At 38.8% G+C, this 19,780-nt stretch overlaps 1 protein-coding gene and 1 long non-coding RNA gene across 4 annotated transcripts in view; one reads left to right on the top strand and one right to left on the bottom strand.

The window, feature by feature from the left end:
* The window catches only part of LRP1B (LDL receptor related protein 1B), a 782,700-nt gene that overhangs the window by 83,077 nt on the left and 679,843 nt on the right, over window positions 1-19,780 (bottom strand). For all 3 annotated transcript variants that reach the window (XM_079992449.1, XM_079992450.1, XM_079992448.1), the window contains 13 exons: window positions 18,224-18,352; window positions 17,916-18,035; window positions 15,384-15,497; window positions 15,011-15,160; window positions 14,465-14,587; window positions 12,826-12,945; window positions 11,392-11,520; window positions 11,131-11,253; window positions 9,227-9,367; window positions 7,705-7,892; window positions 6,055-6,238; window positions 4,609-4,694; window positions 2,833-2,955 (listed from right to left, as the gene is read on the bottom strand). In XM_079992449.1, coding sequence (XP_079848575.1) covers window positions 2,833-2,955; window positions 4,609-4,694; window positions 6,055-6,238; window positions 7,705-7,892; window positions 9,227-9,367; window positions 11,131-11,253; window positions 11,392-11,520; window positions 12,826-12,945; window positions 14,465-14,587; window positions 15,011-15,160; window positions 15,384-15,497; window positions 17,916-18,035; window positions 18,224-18,352 — 1,730 coding nt within the window. The remainder of the gene's footprint in view (window positions 1-2,832; window positions 2,956-4,608; window positions 4,695-6,054; window positions 6,239-7,704; window positions 7,893-9,226; window positions 9,368-11,130; window positions 11,254-11,391; window positions 11,521-12,825; window positions 12,946-14,464; window positions 14,588-15,010; window positions 15,161-15,383; window positions 15,498-17,915; window positions 18,036-18,223; window positions 18,353-19,780) is intronic.
* On the top strand, window positions 6,614-18,459 carry LOC307226602. The gene is made up of 3 exons (XR_013843517.1): window positions 6,614-6,674; window positions 14,384-14,451; window positions 18,426-18,459. It is a non-coding gene; the product is annotated as an uncharacterized lncRNA (long non-coding RNA).

Raw genomic sequence — 19,780 nt, forward strand, 5'->3', positions numbered from 1 at the left:
TAGTGGAATACACAGAAAAACAAGAACAGAATCTATTTCTTATTCTTGAAAAATATTTAAAAGATGCAAGAGAGAAACAAATGATATTACACTAACAAATGTGATTTCGTAATTGGCAGCACAATTAATTGTATATCTACTCAGAAGTTTTGTTGTGCACAAAGGGAGTATATAAGATTACAGACCAAATTTCCCAAGGTATTTGAGGGAAATTATGCATTTCTTAAAGAATATTAAAAACAACAAAGAAGAGCCTAAATTAAAACCAAGGTTGGTTTGAGAAAGCTATTTTAAAATAGTAAATTAATAGGGTTGCCATATGTCCAGAATTTCCTGGACATATCTGGAATACTGTAGTTGGAAGCAGTGTCTGGGTGGAAATTGCAAAAATGGCTGGGAAAATCTAGACATATGGCAACCCATGTCGGCTGTGTTGTTTTCGGCAATTTTCTTTAAAAATAGCCAGAATTTGCCAGAAAAGCTCCACAACTTTGGGCAAAGCTAAAAAAAGGCTCAACGACTTTTCTGTCTGGATTTTCACTGTTTCAAATATGGCAACCCTAAAATTAATTTTTTAGTCCTTTTTCTCCAAGTGCAGGCTGATATCCAAACTGCTAGTTTAGACACTAAACACTGCTGCTTTTCACTTTTTTGATTTTGGCAAGTAGGAAGACATGCCATGTTGTAATCTGCTTCTGTGAAAGCCCCCCAGAATCAAATATAGTATGGAAAGTGGGCTGATTGCTTAGAAACACCTGGAGCATGTGAAATGCCTCTTTAGGTGTAACTGTCAGTAGGCACTCCAGGATAATTGACAGAAGACAGGAACAACCACCATTACTGTTAGACTTCAAGAACAAAGTGGGGTCCTTCCATATCAAGTGATCCAATATTTCAAGTCTTCCCATTTTCTTAATATTTTGTACACTTGTTGAATGAGCGAAACTAAGTTTAAATCCAAAGAATTCTAACTTATGGTTAATTCCATCACTCTGGTTTGGAACACATTTTTAAAAGAAAAGAAAATAAGTTTCTAAAGAAATGCCTGATATGAAATGACTGATATTATAGTTTTAAACCTTGTTTATTCTGTTATATTTTACTCCAAGATACTAAACAGAATCCAAATAAAGCAGATATGTATGTACAAAATATTTTTTAAAAAATGTGATCTCATTGAGATCCTAATATTAAATTTTGCAAGTAGCTTTTAGAAATATTAAATAATATATTTTTTGTATTTTTTAAAAAATCATATTCATTTTTAATCACTTTTTAAATTTTGTAATTTAACTTTGAAATCTAAAGTAAGCCCATCATGTGACATACCATATTAAAGTCCATGAAGTTCTGAAGAGATCAATATTTTTAGTTTTGAAATATCCGGGCTAACTTTTTAAGGCTTTTGTGTAGTCTGGCAAGGCCAAAATTTTCCTTCCCCCCCCCCCTTTTTGAAATTTCAAACTCTCATAACTCAAAAACGGGATGAGATTAAAAAAACAAAACTTTAGATTTGAACTTAATTCTGATCATTCAACAAGTGTCCAAAATATTAAGGAAATTGGATGACATGAGGTAAAAAGGTTGGCTCACTTGCTATGGAATGACTCAGTGAAGTTTCTGGCTGGGTAGTTGCTGCAGTGAGGGCCCAGGATGCTGAAGCTATCAAGGGCAACTATCCAGTTACAGCTGTGCCCTTGCATGGGATGGGCTGTACCACTGCCACTTCATGTACAACTTCTGCACCTAATAATAAGGCCACACATTCGTCATCCCGCACAGAGGCCATCTGAGATCTTACAAGGTATCGCAGGCAGTGCTTTTTCCCCGCTAGAAAAATAGGTGCTGGCACTCACCATGAAGTTGTTACAGTAAGCGCCATGAAGTTGTTACAGTTTAACAACAACAAAAGAGGTACTGGTACTGTGTACCCTTGAGTAAAAAGGTAAAGGTAAAGGGACCCTTGACCATTAGGTCCAGTCATGGCTGACTCTGGGGTTGCGGTGCTCACCTCGCTTTATTTGCCGAGGGAGCCGGCGTTTGTCCGCAGGCAGTTTTTCCGGGTCATGTAGCCAGCATGACTAAGCCGCTTCTGGAGAACCAGAGCAGCTTACGGAAACGCCGTTTACCTTCCCGCCAGAGTGGTACCTATTTATCTACTTGCACTTTGACGTGCTTTCGAACTGCTAGGTTGGCAGGAGCAGGGACCGAGCAACGGGAGCTCACCCTGTCACAGGGATTCGAACCGCCAACCTTCTGATCAGCAAGTCCTAGGTGCTGTGGTTTAACCCACAGTGCCACCCGTGTCCCTGTACCCTTGAGTACCCCCTGGAAAAAAAGCACTGATTGCAGGAGCGTCCTGAGACCTTGTACAACTGTCCCAGAGCCCTGCAAGCAAGGCACAGGGCTTAAAAACTGTTTGCACCAATAACTTGTTAAGAAAAGTAAGTTGCAAACATACAGGAGAAATTCAATCAGCATCCTTAAATGACTTTTCTAACCAATCAAATAAAACAAGCTGCTTTGACTTCATTCAATCACATTGTGACATACAGCATACAGTTTTGTAACAGTATATTCACTTTTATTTGCTATTAGAATTACCCAACCACACATTTAACTGCACATGTATTAGCTGAATAAACTATCTGCATGATTTGAGCCCAGTTGATCTCTAGTACAAAATAAAAATAAAGAACAGATATGCTATTTTGTATTTATAATCATTCTTACTAGCTTAAGTTGTGCAAATGCACAACCCTATTTGGCATATAATAATATTAAGTAGGAACCCAAATAATGTTTATAATTCCATGATTACTTTCCAATCACCTTGACATCATTTCCATTCAGATTCATTCTGTTTATTCTACTGCCATTTGGCCTGCTGGAATCAATCCAATAGACGAACTCCTCTTTGTAATCAAAGTCTACTGCAATCACATTGTTCAGACCCTGAAAAGGAAAAAAATAATTAACCAGGTTTTTCCATAAGCCATTTAATACAAAAAAGATGACAACTCTGACAAGATAAATAATCAAAGATTAATCAAAAGTGTATATAACTGGTATAATATATGTCTTGTATATTTTCAAGTTTGATTTATATCTTTTAATAGAACATGATGCTGAAATGAGACTGCTCGATTGTGGCACTCACATGTTATTTAAACTGATAAATATAAATAACCTGAAATTAACTTCCCCTTTGAGTTAATATATGTGTTACAAATTCAATTTTTTTCCCAAGTCAGAAAGCAGTAAGGTTTGTACTAAAAAAAACCACATTGAAGCACATCTACTAAACACCTGGAATTCCACAATTTCTGTGGGGGGGGGTAGTGTCCAATTTGGCTGCAAGGCCATTTTCCAGGACCTTTGATCTCCCAAAGTTCTGAATTTTTTGCAGCATCACTAACAAAATCTGTGAACCACATTCTGTATCTTTAAAAAGAATATAACAGGAATCAAACACAAAGGATAATGGATTTTGTGAAATAATAATGAATGGTTGAGTTAAGTTAGTTAAGTTAGTTCTTGCCCCATGGTCATCCCCCTCTGCTGATTTCAATTTAAGATCTAAATAAAAGTGTCCCAGTTCAAGCCCATCTTATGTGTCTGCCTCTTTGTTTGCCTACTGAGGCAAAAGCAGGTGCAGGAGAAATTACTGTATTCAGGATTCCATTCGAAGTATGAAGTTAGATCACGTAACACTCAAATTGGGAACTCTCAGATGTAGTTTCTGAGAACAAGCTCTGGGGGAAATGGGGGGATTCTCCAGGAAGGGAGACTAGATGCTTTTCATAGTATCTCACAGTTAATGAATCAAATGTTCTTGACAAAATTGACAGGATTTTGAAAGAATTCATCCTTTGAGTATGCCAAGCTGGCTTAGGTGCTTTATTAATTCTTAACAAAAGAAACAGATTCCGAATATAAAGAGAGTCAGTAGGAGGCATTGAAACAACTTAAACATTGGTCAACTTAAAAAAACAAACCCAGACACAAAATTTTAACATATTCTAATTCCAATCAACTGATATTTTAATATTTATGCCCATTAAAAAAGTCCATTAAAAACTGTGCATTTGGAATACATGGTCCAGTATTTCTTGCAGAAATACTTACAGTGATTATACATTTACAAAATGGGATGCAATTCACAGTAGAAATATGGGTCTTATTAGAGTAGGATAACACATGATATCATGATGACTGGTGCTCATGAAAATAGACACTGGTAGTGGAACTTTATTTGTGGGGAAAAAACATTTCAGCAGGTATGGCTACTCAGGATATTGGGACCTGAATAGTAATTAGATTTAACATATTATACATATTCATATCAGGTCGAGTGGTCCATTCACATAATTAAGGTGACAAAGGAAAGTGTAATAAAGAGAAACCTCATTTATTATAGCCCTTTACAGTTACTAGAAATACAACAACTGAATTACAGACTTTTATTGCTCACAGCCAACCTTGTCCATAGCTTATTTTGTGCTATGGAGTGCAGTTAAGACTGTGGTTTTATGTTCATCAAGCATTCTAAAGAGCAATGAGTATTAAGATTATTAAGTATTAATTAGATGATAATTGGAATTGTACCTGTTTCAATGAAGTGTAGTTGGATCCGTCAGTACTGATTTTTCTGATTTCATGATGGTCAGCCAGAATTAAAAAAGGTTCTTCATCTAAATATAGCGAAAGGAGAAAAATACTATGCTAGCATTTAAGTTAATTTATGGAACTTCAAGAATAGAAATACAAGTAGCGAAAAATAAAATGCTACATGCTGTGAACAGTGTTGTGGATGAAAGAAACATTAAATCATAATATTTCAAGTAAGATCAATGATGCGTCATAATCTGAACAAGAGATTCAATTAGCATTTCTTTCAGAGTACTTTAATTTAGCCTTTGTGATACAGAAAATGTATTAGCACTCTCAATAATTTCAATTCCAAAATGAATTTAAGCACAGCTACTCAGCCTGGCTTTTACGGGACAAATAGGTGATAAGTAATAGTTGACATTAAGAAAGGGGAAAATTCAAAAGTCAGAAAGGTCCAAATTAGTGCATGCCAGAATTTTCAGCGAGTAGTGAGCTGAATAGTTCTGAAAATACATTTAACTTACATTTTAATAATTCAAAATTTCTGTAAATGAAGTGCACGTGAAGCATACTAGGAGCTACTGTACATTAAAAAATACATTTATAGTGCAATACTATACATGTGCAATCACAAAGAAGCCCCATTAATTTTATTCGAACTTCCTAGTAAGTTATTCTCAGCACAATAAAAAGAATGCTGAGCAAATTCAAACCACTCTAAGCCCTGATTTTCAGAGTGACAGATTTTCAGAGAGTCAGTTTTGCAAATCAGTTCTGGGCTACTCAAATGGCATGTAGAATGGTGGTGTTGCCATGATCACTCCTGGCCTGTTTCTTCCATTTTGTGGAATGTTTCCCTCTAATTTCCCAACAATACATGTCTCTTGCAACTGGGCCTACTGAACATTAAAGACCATTTGCATTAATTCTATTCCCACTAGCCCTCTCCTGCTTGTGAAAGGTGCATCCGTTCAATTTCCAGGGACCCTCCTTCCTCCTCAGCCCCCACACCACAGCCTGTCCCATTCAGTAGGCCCCATTTAGCTGACCCTCAGGAGAGGATTTATGGAGGAGCTGCCGGGGCAAAGGGGGAAGGAAAGTCAGCTTCCTCCAGTACCCTTTCACATGCTTTTCTCTAGTTCCAATCCCATAATGTGAAACAAATGATGGGACAAGATGCTCACATCTGGACAAACATCTATTTTTACCTAAGAAGAAGTATGCCTTAAGACAGTTTGGTTAGTACTGGAAAGTTTAATGCATTGTGCATTACACAGTTAATTTTGTTTGAACAAAGTATGTTTAGGTCTTAAACCTGCATGACTAAAGGAAAATGTCAAAACTAACTTAAGTTGCATTGCTTTCCATGGGACTTAGTTATGACTAAGCTTAACTGCACTGAGTCAGTAAAATTCTGGAAGCCAAGTAAGCAAATGATACCTGAAAGTGACTTGCAGCCATTTGGGTTATTAGGTTGCACTTCATAACCATCTGCACACAAACATTTGTAGGTTCCATACGTATTGACGCACTGCTGGCTGCACGGAAAGCCAGACAAACATTCATCAATATCCACACATGTTTTGCCATCGTCCTTCATGTGGAAGCCAGGCCAACATTTACACTACAAGGAAAAATAAAAGCAAATTATACATCAGACATCCTAAGAGTACCTGCTTTCTTCCTTGCATGGGTATGGTTTCAATATGATCAAAATGTTGTTTAAAACCTAGTAATATAGCATCTAAAATAACTTTTAAAAGACAATTCAGACCAAGTCTTCCTCTCCAGGTGGTTTTCCATAGCAGAAGTTTTATATTTCTGCTGCATATTTCTGCAAGAAATTCTGAAGCCCACTTTATGAAGAAGAGGAAGCAAGGTTTGAGGATACAAGTTAGAGGTGGACTGTGAAGATCTACCCAAAGCATACAGATGACTGTGATCTCCTTGCCTCCATTGCTAAATGCTACACTAATATTTACCACCCTGCTCTTTCCTGGGCCAAAGCAGGGCAGAGAAGAGGAACCTAGCTTTTCATACTGCACATACTTGGCTAGGAGGTAGAAATATTTTTCAGCAACTTCTGCTCTCCTCATCACATACATACACATATAGATAGACCTTCCCTTACATGCTTTAAAGAACCTTAGCGGAAAATATTCCTCATACCACTTCCAATTCTTTCCTCCCAATCTTTTCTCTTCTACTTTTCTCTCATACTTTTCTCTTCATTTCTCAGCCACTAGACATGAGATGCTAGAAGCACTCATACAAAAGTACTGGGGGAAGCCAATGGACTAGTATTGTGAAATTTCATCCCCCCTCCCACTTCTAAAAGGTGAGTATAATCAAGCTCAGTCTTCATGCTAATTTACAAAAGCTCTAAACACATTTTTAATTTGTCATATATTTAATTTTTTGTGTTATTTTGATATTTCTGCTGGTTATTCAGTGTGATGGGACTAGTTTCACATGATTTTGTAGTTGTTTTAATGTTCTTTTAATTGTGAACCTGGTCAAAAATTTGTAGGAGATTAACATTTAAAAGTAAAAGATGAACAATTAAAATATTTTCAAGATGACTGATATTGCTATACATTTTTTTTCTTTGCTGCTTCCCTCAGTCTGCTTCTCTTTTTCTCACTACTACTCACTACTACCACCAAAATATTTAGCTCATAGCCTTACATTAGAGGTGGGGAACTTGTGTCTTTCTGGAGGTTGTTGCACTACAATTCCCATGGTGGGAGGGACTGATGGGAGCTACAGTCCAAAAGCATTAGGAGGAGGAGAATAATCCTTTATTCTGACCAAAAGAAAGGCATATCAAGATATTCAGACATATTTCAGTTTATTTGGCTTTCCATGAAACATTCCACCCCCAAGACATATAAAACTAAATCTAGTATTAGTCATGGAGTCTAATACCCTCTGTATTATATTAATGGAATAGCAAAAGCTGGTGAGCACAAGGTGTGCTCTCTTTTCCAGGAAGTGTCAAATTATAATGTTTATGGTACATATGCAAGTCAAATTTAAGATTTAAAACTCTATTTATAACGTACTATTTTACACACCAGGACTACCAACCTTGTACCCAACAGGAAGATCTTGACAATCTTGAGAACAGCCACTGACTTTCTTACTCAAGCATTCGTTAATATGGCAGTTTCTCTCATCCGATCCATCACCACAATCTTGTTTAGTATCACAAACATTTTCTTGGGGAATACACTTGCCATTTTTGCACATAAAAAAGGAACTGTTGCATGACTGTTCTAAAAATAAGAAACAAGAGGGAAAGGACACAAATGGATTGCAATGAACACGTTGAGATGTGTCAGGATTAACATGTGGGCCGCATCTTAATTTAGAAACAGATCATTTGTGAAAATTCAGTCCAGCCCCTTCATATTCTGTTTACATATCCCATTTCCATTTATAGAAAGTTTGCCATCAATTTCACTGGATTGCATCACCAGTCAGTGTAACTATGATTAGTCATAAACATACTGCTGGTTTGTTTCAAATAGTAAATACAAGTTCTGTCTATATTTCCTTTTCTCCAACACCTATATGTATAGCCCAAGTGTGGCCCTCAGCTGGATTTCATCTGGCCCTTTGAGTTCCCTCCTGTCTATCAACTATTTAGCATAAAGAGGGGAAAGGCCTTCATGTTGCAAAAATATGGAACAGAGGGTCCTGCCTCTGCAGGAAGATCAAAGCATAGGGAGAATCATCATCATCAACAACAACAACAAGCCCTGCAGCACCCCACAGCTTAAGATCCAGGGGGCTGAGAAACTCTCATCCAGTGCTCCTTTCTGGAACTTCCCCTGGAACCACCACAGATCAATGCCTCTTATATCCATCTCCCATACACAGTCCAGGAGGGTTGAAAGCCAAGGCGAGATCTTGTAACAGCAACAGGGTTATATACTCCCACTGTCCTTCTAACAGAGATTATCCATCAGGGTATCCAAGGCAGATTCAGTACCAAACTGTCTCACTAAAGATGATGATGACTCACCCTTCACCTTAAAGTTCCAGGACAGATTCCAACATTAAAACACTATACTAAAAACAGCTTTAGATAGTTTATAATTGCAGAAGTAAGGTGTGTCCGAAAAATATAAACTTCAAATGTCAAAAGTCAGGGTAAAGAGATTCTTCTTCATCATTAACTGGAAGCTGTATAAACAAGGCACCAGATTCATCTCTGTGGGGGTTGGGGTTCCCCAACTTAGGGGCTGCCACAGAGAATGCCATCTTCCCGGTCACCAACCCCCAAGCTTCTGAGGTTGGAGGAACTACCGAGGACTTGTGTTCCTTGCAAATATGCAAATTTGCACACCTACAGTTTTCAGGATGCAATTGTAGTTTTGGCGTTCAAGATTTTGAACAGAGATAGGGCAAGGCTTATAGTTTTGCTGTGCAATTACGTTACTAGCCCTGGATTGGACAATTTGATCCTCCCTTAGTTCTTTGTGGCCTGAATGTTCTCTCAACACTCCACAAATACCAAATTTTACTAAAAACTACATTATTATTTAACAACAGTGCTAAATTATTTTACACATATTTAATTGTAAAAATATTTTAAAGGCTGAACCTGCGCTTCTGCATTTTATGTTAATTGGATGTTCATCAGAATGGTCTGGACAATCAAAATCTCCATCACATTGCCACTGAGAATTTAACAGGCATCTTCCATCTGCACAGCTGAATTCTCCAGGATTACAGTGACGATAGCCTAAAAAAGAGCGGCCAGACATTAATAATGTGGACCTCTAATATTTATATTCCAAAAAAGGTACTATCTATCTTTTTCAAACAGGAGCTGATCCATAGAACATTTCAAACTACTTTGCAGATGTCTTTGTTAGCAGATGCAAACTTCAGCCATAGTGGTAACCAAACTATCCACCTCCTTCTCTGCTGCTGTGCCTCTACAGGTGACCTGGGTATGGCCCAAAGGAGCAGTTTCAACAGCTTTTAGCAAGGAGCTACAGGGCCACAACACCCTATTCAATGGCTGGAAGCTGTTGTAACTACTCTGACAAAGCAGAACAGTCTCCAGCCATGAAACAGGGCACACAGGGCTTACAATTCTTCATGAGCAACTACAGTAGCAGATTTAACAGTTTATGGATCTCTGCTAAATATGATTGGGTTGGGACATGTCTGCAACATGGCTGTAGCCTGGGCTCACATGACCTAGAATTCTACACTGAAACTAGTTTGTGAAGACAGACTAGGAATGTGTCTGATATGACAAATATAAAGGGTTTGAGTTTAGAACAATAAATTTTCTTACTTACTTTGACAAACATTTATTGGGCATTACAAGTATAGGCCATCATAAAATATCCATATATAAAATTTTAAACTATATACAAATAAACAGCCATGTAAAATATATAATAACAAGGATTTTCATTGGGATTTCTTCCCACTAAATAGTGCCATTCACCCCTCTAAGAGATACTAACCAATACATTTATCAGTTTAGAGTTCTTTACTCAAAATTATTCTGCTGTGAGTTAAGCAGTAACCTGGCTGAAGCCACCCAATAAGTATTATGGCTCAATTCCAATTTATCCCAAGCGCTGAAATTTCCAAATCCTAAACTCTATCCACAGCAAAGAAATACCTGTTTACTCCCTTGTTCTTTGATTTTACTGGTAAATGTGAAATGTATATTTTCAAGAGAAATACATAGCAACTTATTTATAAATGATAACTCCATGGTCTATTTAAAGTTGACTGGATTCCACATTCTGTCAAATTGGACATATTGAAGAGATCAAATATCTGGTGCTTCTTAGAAACCATTTTAATACATTGACAAATTGCTCTGAAAAGGCAAAGATTTTCTCTACAGAAATCTTAAAGGAATATGAGCATTGCTTCCTTAGAAGAAGAAATTTAAAACCTGTTAACTTACTTTCTTCAAACGATTTTATTCTATTTGTGGGGAGTTTATCCTTGTCAGCAGACAGATAGAGCACACAAACTTCAGCATTAAGACCTGTCTCTGTATCAGAGATTAACAGTGCAATCTCATACAGGTGTCCTCAGTAACTCACAATGAATTTAACAGACTTTCTCCCAGGTGTGCATAGGATTGCAGCCTAAGCTTCTCACAATGCTCCATTTATAGTGCACCGACGTACTACTACTAATGCCTTATTTTAGGGAAACTTATTTCAGGGAAAAATATTTTAGGGGGAAAATATATTAGAAAAAGCAAAAGTAAGCACATTCCTTTGGAACATCTTTCTTTGGGAACTTGGAAATTTCAACTGGTTCAAAATGAAGCAGCCAGATTACTGTCTATTTTTTCATTTCAAACTCATATAGCTCCAGTTTTAAAACAGCTGTACTGGTTGCCAGTTTGTGTCCACACCCACTTCATGGTGCTCACATTAAAACCCCAAATGACATAGGCTTAAAGTATATTAAGAGTGCCCCCTTCTTTGCTGAAGCTTTCAGGTGTAAAAAAATTATACTTGCCACATTCTAGCGATTCATCTGATCCATCTCCACAGTCATTATCATGGTCACATACAAACTGCTTGGGAATGCAGACTTTATTGCGGCATGTGAAAGTATTTTCGTCACAAGTATTATTAGGAGCTAAGAAAAAGAAAATGGAACGGAAGACAGTGAACCACCAACTTATAAAGGAAAAATGTCAAGTTACTGTCAGCCACCAATACAGTGGTACAGATAAATACAGCATCTTATTTATGTATGTTGCAAAATGGTTCATACCACATCCTGCTGTGGCAAGCTCATCACTTCCATTCGGACAGTCTCTTTCACCATCACAAAGCCAGTGCCGAGGAACACAGGCATAGGAACCTAAGCAGCTGAACATGTCTGAAGCACAGGTTACGGAGCCTAGGGGAAAAAAATTGGTATGATTTAAATTTTATTTGTTACGTACGAAAGTTATATTCTGAAGTGACTTGTTAAAAAATAAAATGACATATACTACAACTTTCTTTAATGATTTCTAAAATCTGAAGGCAAACAACAAAGACAATACATTTGAGTCAGTAGCAGTCAGGGACATGCATGGGTGGGACTGGGCTGCTCAGCAGGGACAGTGCAGGCGCAACATTGAGATTGTAGGCTTGTGTCCACTTCTGTGCTACACTGTGCTGAGCTCCTTACTGCCTTTTCCTTCCTTCTCAGTAACTGGCAGTGATGCACAGCACTGGGAAGTCAGAAGAGCAACACAGCTGTGCCTGCACAGCCCCACGAGCCACTACTAGTTCAAAGAACTTGGATATTGCTCATCAAGTTCTTATTACTGCACAATACCATATGTCTTATAAGGGATACCAAATATTACATATATTTCTTATATCCTACAGAATATGATAACGCTCCAATACTTATTTCTGGTGGTTGTTCATTGAGTTGACTGAATGAATAGGGTAGGGCCAAGTACCGTATTTTTCGCCCCATAGGACGCACTTTTTCCCCTCCAAAAATGAAGGGGGAAAGTGTGTGTGTCCTATGGGGCGAATGCAGGCTTTCGCTGAAGCCTGGAGAGCGAGAGGCATCGGTGCGCACCGACCCCTCTCACTCTCCAGGCTTCAGGAAGCTATCCGCAAGCCTTGCAAGCCCGGCGGGAGTTCCTGCGGGCTCACAAGGCTTGCTGGCAGCAGCCTGCAGCCCCGGCGAGTGTCTGCAAGCCTTGTGCGCCCGGCAGGAGCTCCCGCCGAGCGCGCAAGGCTTGGGGCGGCAGCCTGTTGCCCGAAGCACAGGGAGCCCTCCGGAGGGCTCCCAGTGCTTCTGGCGAGTGTCTGCAAGCCTTGCGCGCCCGGCAGGAGCTCCCGCCGACGTGCAAGGCTTGGGGCGGCAGCCTGTTGCCCGAAGCACGCGGAGCCCTCCAGAGGGCTCACGTGCTTCGGGCGACTGTCTGCAAGCCTTGCGCGCCCGGCAGGAGCTACCACCGAGCACGTAAGGCTTGGGGCGGCAGCCTGCAGCCCGAAGCACGTGGAGCCCTCCGGGCAGGCGTGTGCAAGGCTTGGGGTGGCAGCCGCGGCTGGGGGGGGGGGAATATATTTTTTTTGTTCATTCCCCACCCCAAAAAACGAGGTGCGTCCTATGGGCCGGTGCGCCCTATAGGACGAAAAATACAGTAATCTTGAAATGTGCACCCCAAGCTCATATTTGTATCACTGTAGTACTCACCACATATAGGTTTGCTTTCATCCAAGCCATTTCCACAATCATCCTCCCCATCACAAATCCATTGTTTAGAGATACACTTATTTTCAGAACAAGCAAACTGATTCCATGAACAAGAGGAATCTGCAAGGGCATGTAAATGATAGGTGTTGCATATATTCAATAGGAACAGATTCAATATCAACACTATGAAAACAAATCTAGCATGCCCCCCCCCCTTATTGACAAGCAAAATTCTTCCTAGAAATTTTTGATGAAGTTCATTTCACATATCGCCCATCTGGAAATTCCCTTCAAAATTCCTAAAGAGCCAATGGAATTTTGCTCAGCTTCTCCAGGCATTGTTAAGATTGTTTTGTTGTTTAGTCATGTCCGACTCTTCATGACCCCATGGACCAGAGCACGCCAGGCACTTCTGTCTTCGTTAAGATTGTTTATATATCTTTAAATCACATTATAAACTACCTCCCATCTTTAACAAATGTAAATAAAAATAATTCTTGTTCTACTATTCAAAAACAGGTACGTAGAGGAAAAGACAAATATGCATGCCTTTCAACAAGCATTTAAAAATGTAATCTTATGTTAAAGAAATATCCTACAACATATTATGTGAATACTTTTGCCCACTACTAAAGGTATTTTAAGTTTTCACGAACATATTGTAAAAAAACAAAACAGCTCTAAGATCAAAATAATTACAAACTTTCTTAACAGCTTGAACTTGTATGGTTCTGTGTAATCTAACAGTAATATATATATATATATATATATATATATATATATATATTCTCACAAGAAAAATGGCAAAGATCTTTGAGGGACTAAATATTCAGTGAGGGACATTACACCATAGTAATACATATCAAACCCATTGAAATTGCAGAGGAGTCCTGCAGCAAGGCAGATTTTGATTATCTGTCTTTCTGCAGCCTCCACTGAGATGTTCCTCATTGTTCCAGAAAGTTCTCCATCCCCCCCAGAACAGCTTTCCAGGATACTAAAGTAGTAAGGAATAATTTATGGAAATCATCTCCTTCTCCTCCACCTCCACCTCCACCTCCTCTGCATACTCTAATCACACCAAAATATATTTATAAGTTTGTTGATCTCTAGCAAAGGAACCTAACAGCAGAATCCTATACATGTCACTTCAAAGTCAGCCCCTAGGTAATTTTAGACTCTGGAATGAATGGTCTTCTTGCATCCCTCCTTTAGAAGTCAACATGTATTGTTTCAGTTGCGCGGCACAGAGCTTTTCTTTCTCTCCTCCCTCCCGCACCACCATTACCAGATTTTATATGACTTATTTTATGCTGCTCTCTGATGGTCTTTGCAGGGGGCTGGACTGTGGGGCAAAGATCCTAACTGCATCACTCACTACGGAGCTATACTAGATTACAGTCTAGGTAAATATGTATATGATTAGAGCCTAAATGACCAAATTATACAATAAAGTGTTTGCTATGTATCATGCCTGTATAATTTGCAAGGTTTCCAAGCTGTTCATTGAGATTTGTTAAAATACCAGTTTAGTTTAATTGCATTCTTTTTCTTGCAGAGATTTCAATTGACATCTCCTTTGCACAAACATCCATGGTTCAAAGATAAGATACTAACAACAGTGAGGTAGGATACTAACCACAGTGCAATTCATCACTTCCATCTTCACAATCTTTTTGACCATCACATACCCAGGTATTCAAAATACACCTCCCACTTGGACAACTAAAATAATTTTCTTCACATGTATGCTTGTTTCGAACTGCAAATAAAATAAAAGAAGCCATTTGTTTCTGGCAGTCATGGAATTTTGGATGAAATATACATAGAAAAGATCATCTGGGTTCAATCCACTAAATAGAAGGGCTCCTTCCATTCATGGAAGGGGTTTTGATCCAGTAAAGGCTTCCACAGGAGAAAGGGAAGAGGCAATATTTGCCCATTTTCTCTTCCCCATGCAGCCATGCCACCTTCTGCATTCTTTTGCACAGTTCCTCAGCTGTCCAGACCAGTTTCTCAGGGCACTGAAGGAATCACCAACATTGCTACTTCCTCCTATATGCAGGAGTGTTCCATATACAGGTTTGTCAAAGAGAAACTCAACATACAATAAAGAAACAATGCCACTAATGAATAATTCTTTATCATGAATAAATATAGAAATTATTTTTATTTCCATAATTACCTGGGCATTTAAGTTCATCTGTATAATCTCCACAGTCATTAGATCCATCACACATCCATTCTGGTAGTATACAAAGTGATGTAAAATTACAGCTAATAAATCCTGAAGATTTGACTCCAAGTTTATAGAAGTGAGCACAGTCTGTGCTATCTGAGGTACATAAAACGGAATGGGCACACATTAGAATATATTCTTTTCAGTGTGGATCTCATCACTGTGATTTCTTTGACAGTGGTTGCTTAATTTAGCTCCCACAATCACAGCATTGCCTGTTACCAATTGAATTACATCACACAAATTAATTAAACTTACAATTATATATTAGTGTAGTATAAGAAACAAATAGTTACAAATGAAAAATTAAATTCCTTACTGCAGTTTTTCTCATCAGAAGCATCCAAACAGTCCACAATCTGATTGCATTGCGCTGATTTTGCAATGCAAGTTCCATCTGCACAGTGAAATTCTGTTGAAGTACATCCTGAAACTACAGGGTGAAGTGTTTGGTGGGTGGGGAGGAAGAAAGAAAGAAAGATATAAACATAATTTGCAAGGTTTGGGATATTTAAGTTTAAAGCTGCTACTAAATTAATTACAGTGGTACCTCAGGTTAAGTACTTATTTCGTTCCGGAGGTCCATACTTAACCTGAAACTGTTCTTAACCTGAAGCACCACTTTAGCTAATGGGGCTTCCTGCTGCTGCCGTGCCGCCGGAGCACGATTTCTGTTCTCACCCTAAAGCAAAGTTCTTAACCCGAGGTACTATTTCTGGGTTAGCGGAGTCTGTAACCTGAAGCATATGTAACCTGAAGCGTATGTAACCCAAGGTACCATTGTACAACACTTAAATGTGTGTTGTTTAAAAGTAACAATTCACACAGGGCCGTCTTAAGCATATCTGGCGCCATGGTGCAAAAATCCCTCCGGCGCCCGCCCCATTTCCCAGAGTTGTTGACCTTTTCCCAAGCCTCTGCGGGGATCGCTCTCCTCCCACAGGGGCTTGGGAAGAAAGATGCACGCATGCCAGCCATATGATTGACGGGGCGCAGCTGGCATGCATGCAGGAGGGAAAGGGGAGGCCGCCGGCAAAGCCGCACAGCTCCCCCACTTGCTGGGGGGCCTCTGAGAGGTCGGCGCCCCGGCGCAACGCGCCAGTAAATCTAATGGGAAAGACAGCTCTGAAGTCACACACATCATGACTTCGGCCCAGAAAAGCACATTTTAGGGTTGGCCTATTCAAGATGCAAGCAAATACCCCTATGGCATTTTATATACCCCTTGCTTCTTCATCCCATAGTCCGTTATTATCCCGGGCGAAAGATCCCTGCATTGTAGGGGGTTGGACAAGATGACCCTCATAGCCCCTTCTACCTCTACAATTCTATGATCCTATTATTCTAACTGCAGCCCTTTCCTGCATGTTTAAGGAAGATGCTGTGCATTATTAATTCTCTATCTCCAAGTCTGAAAAGAAAAGCAGCGATATTGATCAGCTTGAGCTGAGAGAAGCTGAAAAGGGACTTTAAAACTGCACACATATTTCTGTAAAATAATGTGTATCCAATTGTGCTAATCTCGGCCCTACTTGGCCTAAATACCCAGTAGTTATGGTAGGTTTAGCAGAGCACCCATGGTGGATTAAGATAGATGGCATTATGTCTGCCATTTTTATATAAACTGCTTGCGACTTTTCTGCAATTTTGTGCTGCTTTCTGTGAGACTAATTGAGACCGTGGCATCATGGCAAGAGTCTCAGCAAACAATTGTAAAGCAAAAAACAAAGGGGAAAGCATAACACATTTTTTGCAAGCCAGCACTGGAGTGTTGCCAAAGTACCCTGCCTGAAGAATCGCTGATGAAGCAGTGGTCCCAGTTACTCTCTTCCCCATCCAACTATAACCAATTGATTTGAGATGCTTTAAATATTATCATATACAAGTTGCCTTACGTTACTTTCTTTTTACATATTTCACCTCACAGTTTTATCGTATTTTTTGCTCTATAAGATACACCAGACCACAAGATGCACCTAGTTTTTGGAGGAGGAAAACAATCAAAAAAATATTCTGAATCTCAGAAGACAGAACAGCAAGAGGGATCACTGCGCAGTGAAAGCAGCAATCCCTCTTGCTGTTCTGGCTTTTGGGATAGCTGCACAGCCTGCATTCGCTGCATAAGACGCACACACATTTCCCCTTACTTTTTAGGAGGGAAAAAGTGAGTCTTATAGAGCAAAAAATACGGTATTTTCTGTACGTTCTACAAACCTATCATTTCACAATGCCATTGCACTTTGTGCACTAAAAAAAGAAAAAAGGTGATTTGCCACAGTTACAGTCTTGAGTCTGCTTTTTCACTGGTTAAGCCAGACAGAAATTAAATGAAGTAAGATAGAATTATAGGGTAGAAATAAGGTAAGTGTCTGAGAACAAAGTAGAACTACAGTAGACACATCAGAAATTGAACTGACAATATTCACAATTTTGAAAGTACTGTTCACTGGGGTGGAGATTCAGGGATATCTGAAATCAATCTCACACAACATTGGTAAACAGTGCACAATGTAGTAGCATTGGGTTTGCACTCTGAACTGCTCGATTTTCGCCTACAGATGCCTATTTTGCACACATAGGACTGCTGCTGAAAGTGAAAAATACCTGCAGACGCTTATTTCTACATACCACTTATTCAACAAAATATGTTGACTGAAATATTTGACTGGAATTGGGGGTGGGATGGTGGTGTTGAATTATAATTCTGAAGTTCAGATATGACTTTTATTGGTAGTCAGTGAAAATAAATATTTGGTCATTGGTTTGGGGCACTCACAGATTCTTGAAATTTAATAAATACTAGAATTCATAAACATTATACTGCAGGAAAAGAAACAAACAAAAAAAGTACCTTCACAGCCTATTTCGTCAGACCCATCACCACAGTCATTTTTGCCATCGCACACTTGATCAGTTGTAATACAGCGACGGTTAGAACAGGATTTAAAGCCTCTTCGACAGCTTCTATTTTCTGGTAAATTAAAATACAAAGACTATTATTTTATTTACATAACCTTCCTATTAACACGGCTAGATGAGAGTAAGTTTTGGAATTTGGAGCAGAGTCAATAAACTATGAATCAGCTTATATGGCTAGTCAGAAACATTACATGGAAACAAGATATGGCAATGTAACCCAATGAGATGAAAAAATCTTACCACAATAAAATAACTTCTCATCAGACTTGTCTTTACAATGGGAGATGCCATCGCAGGACAGCTGGTAATCAATGCATTCTCCATTTCCGCATTCAAACTCAGAGTAAAAGTTGCATGAGGAGTTTTTAGCTGAAAGAATGAACAACAGAAAAGCAAGCATGAGTTTATTTATTTATTTATTTATTTATTTATTTATTTAAAGTATGAATAATCTGCCCTTTGCCCAAAGTTCCCAGAGTGGAAATATGCACAGTCTAAGCAAAAGAAAAAAGAAAAGAAAGAAGATCAAAACAAGTGTTAAAACAAAATACAGAAGTTCAAAGTAATGGTGCAACAGCCAATGGCAATTCTGTAACTAACGAAATGTATATTACATAAATGTTGTTTATTTCAGACTGCAAATATTCCACTTCAGAGTGCCCTGGACCCAAGCCATGGAGAAATAGAAGCCACGCTGCTATGAAAACACACACACACACACACATATATACCGATATATATATATATATATATATATATATATATATATATATATATATATTTGTAATTTCCAACTTCATGATGTTCCAAAACCCTGAATCATTTCATTTTCTATTCGATAAAGAATGACTAGTTTTGGAATAATAGAATCATAGAATTGTAGAGTTGGGAGGGGCCGACTCTTCAACTAAATAGTTGGACTAGCAGGAGCCACAGCTAGGAGTCTCCTCTCTCTCTCTCCCCTATGTGCCCACCCACCAATCAGTTCTGGGAGGATCGGAAGAAGGGGAAGGAGAGGGGAGATGGGCCTGCCTGGCCAACTTAAAATGCTTGAATTGATGGAATAATCAGCTTAGCAATATGTTGAATTTCACCCTTTGATGCCAGCCATAAAAACCACATTTGTGCCAACCACAGATTACTACTATCTGCTACTGATTCCATACTGTCAATTAACAAGACCTGAACTGAAAGCAATGAATTTGGACCAGAACAGAAGACTAAATTGGTGGTAACTTAGTATACCAAAACAATAAAGATGTGCTCTTGCCTTCATTTCTCCACACATGAAAAATTTTAAGCATACTTGGAAAAGATGTAATACAGTGGTACCTCGGGTTACATATGCTTCAGGTTACAGACTCCGCTAACCTGGAAAAGTTACCTCGAGTTGAGAATTTTGCCCCAGGATGGGAACAGAAATCGTGTGCCGGCAGCGCAGCAGCAGCAAGAAGCCCCATTAGCGAAAGCACACCTCTAGTTAAGAACAGCTTCAGGTTAAGAACAGACCTCCGGAATGAATTAAGTTAGTAACTAGAGGTACCACTGTATTACAATGTAGTGTATCCGTTACCTAACAACCAGTGGTAAGATCTATACTAAAGCTGTCTGAGTTAAACAGCTTAATGCCTTTGGGAAGTCAAAATACATGTTGCCAAATTAATTCCAGTTTCGAACTTACTCCATATCAGCTGTGTGAGGTGCTCTCAGTGATATGCTGATGGTTTGTTAGTAGTGGTTCCAAGTCTATACTGAAATAAGCTGTTAATAAGAAATACTAATGTTTTAATTACATTA

Source organism: Podarcis cretensis, assembly GCF_951804945.1.
Source record: "Podarcis cretensis genome assembly, chromosome: 1".
In the NCBI taxonomy this organism is placed as follows: domain Eukaryota; kingdom Metazoa; phylum Chordata; class Lepidosauria; order Squamata; family Lacertidae; genus Podarcis; species Podarcis cretensis.